General features: G+C 38.3%; 1 protein-coding gene across 1 annotated transcript in view; it reads right to left on the bottom strand.

Annotated features, from left to right (window-relative positions):
- Nucleotides 1-787: 787 nt before the first annotated feature.
- BRD7 (bromodomain containing 7) overlaps nt 788-6,000 on the bottom strand; it is a 28,980-nt gene continuing 23,767 nt past the window's right edge. Inside the window, exons 12-16 of the mRNA XM_063437628.1 lie at nt 4,830-4,941; nt 4,460-4,580; nt 3,434-3,577; nt 2,383-2,523; nt 788-929 (exon numbers count right to left, since the gene is read on the bottom strand). Coding sequence (XP_063293698.1) covers nt 868-929; nt 2,383-2,523; nt 3,434-3,577; nt 4,460-4,580; nt 4,830-4,941 — 580 coding nt within the window. The 3' untranslated portion in view covers nt 788-867. The remainder of the gene's footprint in view (nt 930-2,382; nt 2,524-3,433; nt 3,578-4,459; nt 4,581-4,829; nt 4,942-6,000) is intronic.

The following is a 6,000-nucleotide window of genomic DNA, read 5'->3' as shown; positions in this document are numbered from 1 at the left end:
GAGAATTTGTTATGGTAGACAGCATTCAATTTTCTGCGATTTACCTGTAAAATTATATTCGAGCAAAGGAGAGACCCTGCTTTTGTATGCTCGCATTTTATGTTAAGAGATCCGTTCATCTTTTAGAAATGTATACAAAGTGTAGGACTTATTTGCAACTAAACTGCTGAAAAGAAATGAGGATATATTTACCCTCGCTAGTTGCCTTTCAAACACACCCCAGGAAAATGACATGCAATGCATTGTGCAAATGCATCTATGTGAACTAAGAACATTCTAAATCATGTTGAAGGGATAGTCAAGTCTTCAAAAGAATACTGCAAGCAGTGAGTGCACTGCTATAGTGCCAGGAATGCCATCCCATAATATGACAAACTGGTGGTAGTATGGTTTGGGCACAGCTTATGGTGCCTGCAGTGTTCCTTCATTTCTTTGTGGTGTACTGTAGTTGAAACACTCATGTATTTGTCCCCACTGTTCTGTATTGCAAAGGAAGTTAATTGCAAATGTTTGTGTAAATGCATCCCCTTCACACATTTTAGGAGTTACTTTTCCTTCCCTCCTACTTTAATTTTTACTAATAAATTCTTATATATCCAAAGATTGCTTTCATATTGGTTTCTAATTAATGTGCTCATGGAGTGTTCTTTAATGTGACCGAAATAAAACCACTTGTTGTAATATAAGGAAATGTGCAAAACTATACATGAGACCTATTCTCAATACCTGAAAAATTACCAGTGGGGTTGTAAGAGTAAAATAAAAAAAAAACATCCCCACACGTCAGTTTTGTGAAAAAACACAAGATTCAGGTTTAATAGCATTAAAACATTTGGTTTACATTAATTTACAAAACATTAAGTGGATTTACGTTCCAACTGGCTGACATTCTGTTCCATTTTCGGTAAAGGCTTCAGTGGTAGGTTTGTCTAGAGAAGAGAATTATTAAATATGAATATATTGTGGTAATATTAGCTTTTATATATAGGGAAACTTGCAATGTAAGGATCAATTAAAGGGACACTATAGTCACCAAAACTTTAGCTTAATAAAGCTGCTTTTGTGTATAGACCATTAATCTGAAGCAGTGGTGAAACTACCACGGTCGCTAGGGCCGCTGCGCTGACCTGGCCCCCTGGAAATTCATTGCCATCTGGTGGCCCCAACAGCATGGGCTTATTCAGTGCGGCCACAACGCATGGCGGCGGACATTCGGTCGCAGGGGTCCGAGGGTGGCTGGGTCCCCTGGAATGACGGGCCCAGTCGCAGCTGCGACCCCTGTGGTGACATCAGACGCTGGGAGGAAGTGACTGGTCACTCCTCCCAGCAACCACTGGGATCAAGGAGAGGAGGGAGTCAGAGTGGGAATTCTGACTCCCATCAGCCTGAGCCACCACAGGGAAGTCACACTTCCTAAAAGGTAGGAAACAGGAAGGTGACTAATTTTGTATATGTATCTGTATATATCTGTCTGTCTGTATAGGTGTGTGTCGGAGGGGGGGGGGGGGGGAAGAGTGCCCCAGGGCAATTTTTAAACCAGGGCCCTGTGGTTTCTAGTCACGCCTCTGATCTGAAGTATCACTGCTTAATTTAGTGCTATTTATTATTCCCTTAAATCATTTTAATTTCGGTTTATGTAGCCCTAGCCACACCTCCCCTGAGTGTGACAGCCTGCATGAAAATGAACATGTTTAATTTTCAATATGATGTAACTTACTTTAAAAGTTTTCATCTCCTGTTCTGTAAATTGAGCTTTAATTATACACAGGAGGCTCATGTAGGGTCTAGCAAGTTATTAACAGAGCAGGAGATAAAAAACAAAACTTGAAATTTAAACATATTTGCAATAAAAGAAGTGTAAGCATTAGATGACTCTTAATATGAAGTGTTTAGGAAGGCTATGTAAGTCACAGGGATGCATGCAGGAATGTGTGACTAAACCTGAATAAACAAAGTGATTTAACACCTAAATGGCAGAGACCTAAGCAGTGAGACTGTAGCCACACGATCTATACACCAAAACTGCTTCATTAAGCTAAAGTTGTTTTGATGACTAAAGTGTCCCAATAAGCATCTTTATTGTGATTTTTTTAAAGGACATTGGTTTTCTAACATATGTGCTTGATGTGTCCTTTCTCCTGAGACAAACTTTAGCCTTCTCAAAACAATATTGTGCACCATTGTAGCTTGTATGGGTGTGTAAAACAAGAGCGTTGTAGGAGAAAGATCAAATGTGTGTGGATTCAGAAAACTGTTCTGTATTGCAAAGGAAATAAAAAAATATGTATTTGCATAAATTCAATGAAATAAGCTGTAAACATTTTGAGGACAGCTCTATTTTAAACCATAGATGTCTGAGAATATTGGGAAGGAGAAACATACCTGTTAAATCCACCACTGCCTCTTCTGTTCTCAGCAAAATGTCAGAAATACCCATAGCTTTCCGGATACCTGCAATACTGACAATATCTCCAGGTTGCACTTGCCGTGCTAGTTGTCTCAAATTCTCATTTACACTTTCAGCTTTAACAGAAAGAAAAGGTAAGTAAGTCTTAAAGCTGCTCTATTTCAGTTTTAAAATTCACTTTACTTTTTAACAATACATAGGAAAATGTAGGGTTTATCAATCCATCAGTCAAAATAATACAGCAGAAAGACAAACTGCACATTTCACAGGCAGAGGAGAAGAAAATGGAGACGTCAATGTAATGAGATCCGGCACAAGCAAGAAAAATATTGTAAACAAAGGCAAGTGGCAAAGTGTATTCATTAAGATACAAAGAGGAAAAGGAAAATACTATGACAGCCGCTTTGATTTTACCCTATATTATAATCTATATGTAATAAGCACAGGATACATGTCTACATCATGCCATGACATTTCAAATCCTACGTTCCTAGCCAGGCCTTATTAGTTACTTGCCAGTGCAAGCCTGGAGAGTCCATGGCATACTCTCCCAGTGATTAATTTCTACTGACCAAAGGAGAGTGAAAATTCGGACACCTGGTCTACGTTATATTTCAGATATTTGTAGATTTTACAGCAGTGGTACTAAACTTAAGACACATTTTCATTTGCTTGCTCAGAGGTAAATAAACCACTGACATATATTCGTGTAAAAGACACCTTGAGGAGGAACATTGCTGCTCCAGGGGCAATTAATAATTTTTTTTTTACCCTGGGCAATGTATTATATGGAGGAGCGGCGGTATCCTGTCTTTTTGCTCAGCTTAATATTGTGATACACAAACACTTAGATATCAGTATAGATAATGATTTGACAGGCTTGAGGCATTAAATTGTTTGGTCTGGAATATACCTGTGAAATCTTAAGACTCCACAGGTAAATCCCAGATGGACTGAATTTGACAGCTTTAGAAAAAAAAACAACACATTTGTGCACAAGCCTTGTTAAAACACTGGGCAACATACCTAGCTGTGTTTCCTTGGAAGATGGGGCAAGAAGACAGATCATGTTCTGGGGAGGTTTACTGCTCAATCGTTCATTCTGAACTTCCTGCAGCTCCCAAATGAGCTTAGTGGTTTCATCAAGCTTCTTCTGGAAAGATTTTGCTTCTACAAAGGAATATGTAAAGTCAGTCATGAAAACACAGGACAGTACAATTACAGACTGACATATTGACATAGAAATTAAGTTACAAAAAACAACAACTAAATAATAGAATTAGCTTAAAGAATAAAAATATAAAACTGAATACTACATTGAAAATAAATCCAGGTGTACAGAATAAAATTGTAATGCAATGATTGTTAGAATAATCACTGTGATATCTGGTAAGATCTATGACCTACATTAATTGGTTAAAAGTATACTATAAGGTGGTTGGACCAGCATCTACTAAATACTTCACCATGATCTGTAATGCACCAAATCTTTCTAAAAAGCAAATTAGTAAGAAAAAAAAAAAAAAGGAAAAGCACAATGTAGTTCTGGGTTGTTTAAACTCCAGATCCCTCACACCCTGTGGTTGAACTGCATTCTGTAATTTGACAACCCTATTGAGACCACATTGTGTAAATTTTCATTTTTTTGTAAATATTTCTAAATTGGTAGTCAATGTAAACTTTACATTCAAGGTCAAAATAGCCAAAATGGAAAAATTCTCCAAGTCAGCTATGCTTTCATATCAGCGACTATGACCTTCAATTTGAAATTCAGTCTGAATTCTAACTTTGGAAAATAACTGATTATAATATAGTGATTTGTTCTGAATTGGACAAAAGTTCAGTTCAGCTATCTTTGTTTGAAAATTTAAACTAGGTTGTGAATAGACCCAAAAAAGAGTGTGCAAGAAAAGGCAAGAACCCCCCCTGCACACATTTAATATTGTCTATCCCAATAATCAATATCTGTGGAACAAAGATGCCCTTACACTTACAATCCTTAATACAGTGCCAACATATTCCGCCCCCTTCGCAAAAAAGCAGCTTCCTTACCCACTGAATCAAAGTGGTCCTCAAAAAAACCTGGTCCAAATACAGATTTTAAATAGGCAAACTGGTCAGAGGCACTGCTACAATCCGTCACAGCTGGACAATCCCTGGTGGCTGCTGTCACCTAGGATGATAAATAAATAGTTAATTATTCAGTAACCTATTTTAACCTGAAATCTGCAACCTAAAGTTGGATACAATTTCAATTGGTATATTTTGTCCCACAATTTGCTATTTCATTCTCAGTGTATTACTGATTCCCAGTTCAGTAAATAACATATTGGGTACAATGTTACACATACTCTCCTATTCTTACAAGTAAATCCATTCCAACCTGCATTTAGAGGTGATTAAAGCAGTGAGCTTTACTTACCATGTCCTGATCTCTCTGCACTCTTGAATATTCTCCATTTGTAAAGGCGTCAAGGATAGACTCGGCCATCCCATATGGTCGATCCAGTGTATTCTCCAAGAACGCCTGGATGCTATAAACATAAAAAACAGATTATACATCATATATGATAATGAAAAATCAAATACTGTAAGAATATGGAGATTACAGATGAAAATTACATTTTGACCAGTAGAGATTTGAAAAAAGTAGAACCAATTTCCCTTGTTGCACTTTGTAAGCCACAACACTGTTAGAGCTGTATAAAAAGATCACTGTTGCCTAGAAATATGAACATTGGATAATTAATTGAAAGATAATCCTTCAATCTAAGAGAACTGGGTGAAGAGTACGTGCAAGAGTTGACTAGCAGGGATGTGCATATAATAGCTACAATGCCTTGTGGACTAGCAAAGTTACAGCCACCTTAACAGAAAAGAAAAAATGTAAAAGCAGCACTTTCACTTCTCTGGAAGGGTAATTTCTTTGTTCCCCCACAACAGTTGTTTACTGAGATGCACAGGAGAGCAGATGTAAGTGTTTATATAAAGAACATTAAACAAACAAAAAAAAAAAAAAACAGCACAGATTACCTAGCTTCAAGCTATCACAATGTCACAGGATCTGGCCAATCCACTCCCCACTGCAATTCACATAAATATGCTCCATTCTGCCTTAAACTAGAGATTAACTTTTTTTCCCATGGCAATCCAGACTCAACTAAGAGGTTTTGCCTTAACATGGCAGATGAGCTTATACTTTAATGGCCATTGGAGTGATACTAAAAATCTCCAGTTATGAGCAGATGGACCCTGACAGCGAGACGGTCTTGACACCATTTCTGGTTGCTCCAAAGCTCAGTGGAATCGGTTGTAATCCTGCAACTCACCTGCACCATCCAGCCCCCTAAACACTGGGCACAGTCTAGGGAACTCCCACTGCATCACTAGAGGACATTTTTATACACCCAGAAGCCGAAACGAAGAACTGGGGCCTACTACCTAATCGGCACCCCGTAACCTCGAGGAACTTTTTGGCAGGACAGGCCTGAACGGATCCCCCGATGCTCCAAATAGCCGCACTGCAGTCCTCCGAAACCAAAAAAAACAATGGGGTGCCGTTCTCAGAGACCACAGCCCATTACAACAGCTTA

The sequence above is a fragment of the Pelobates fuscus genome, chromosome 12, assembly GCF_036172605.1.
Source record: "Pelobates fuscus isolate aPelFus1 chromosome 12, aPelFus1.pri, whole genome shotgun sequence".
NCBI classification, from domain to species: domain Eukaryota; kingdom Metazoa; phylum Chordata; class Amphibia; order Anura; family Pelobatidae; genus Pelobates; species Pelobates fuscus.
The sequence above is the reverse complement of the archived record's forward strand: the minus strand, read 5'-3'. Positions and strand labels throughout refer to the sequence as shown.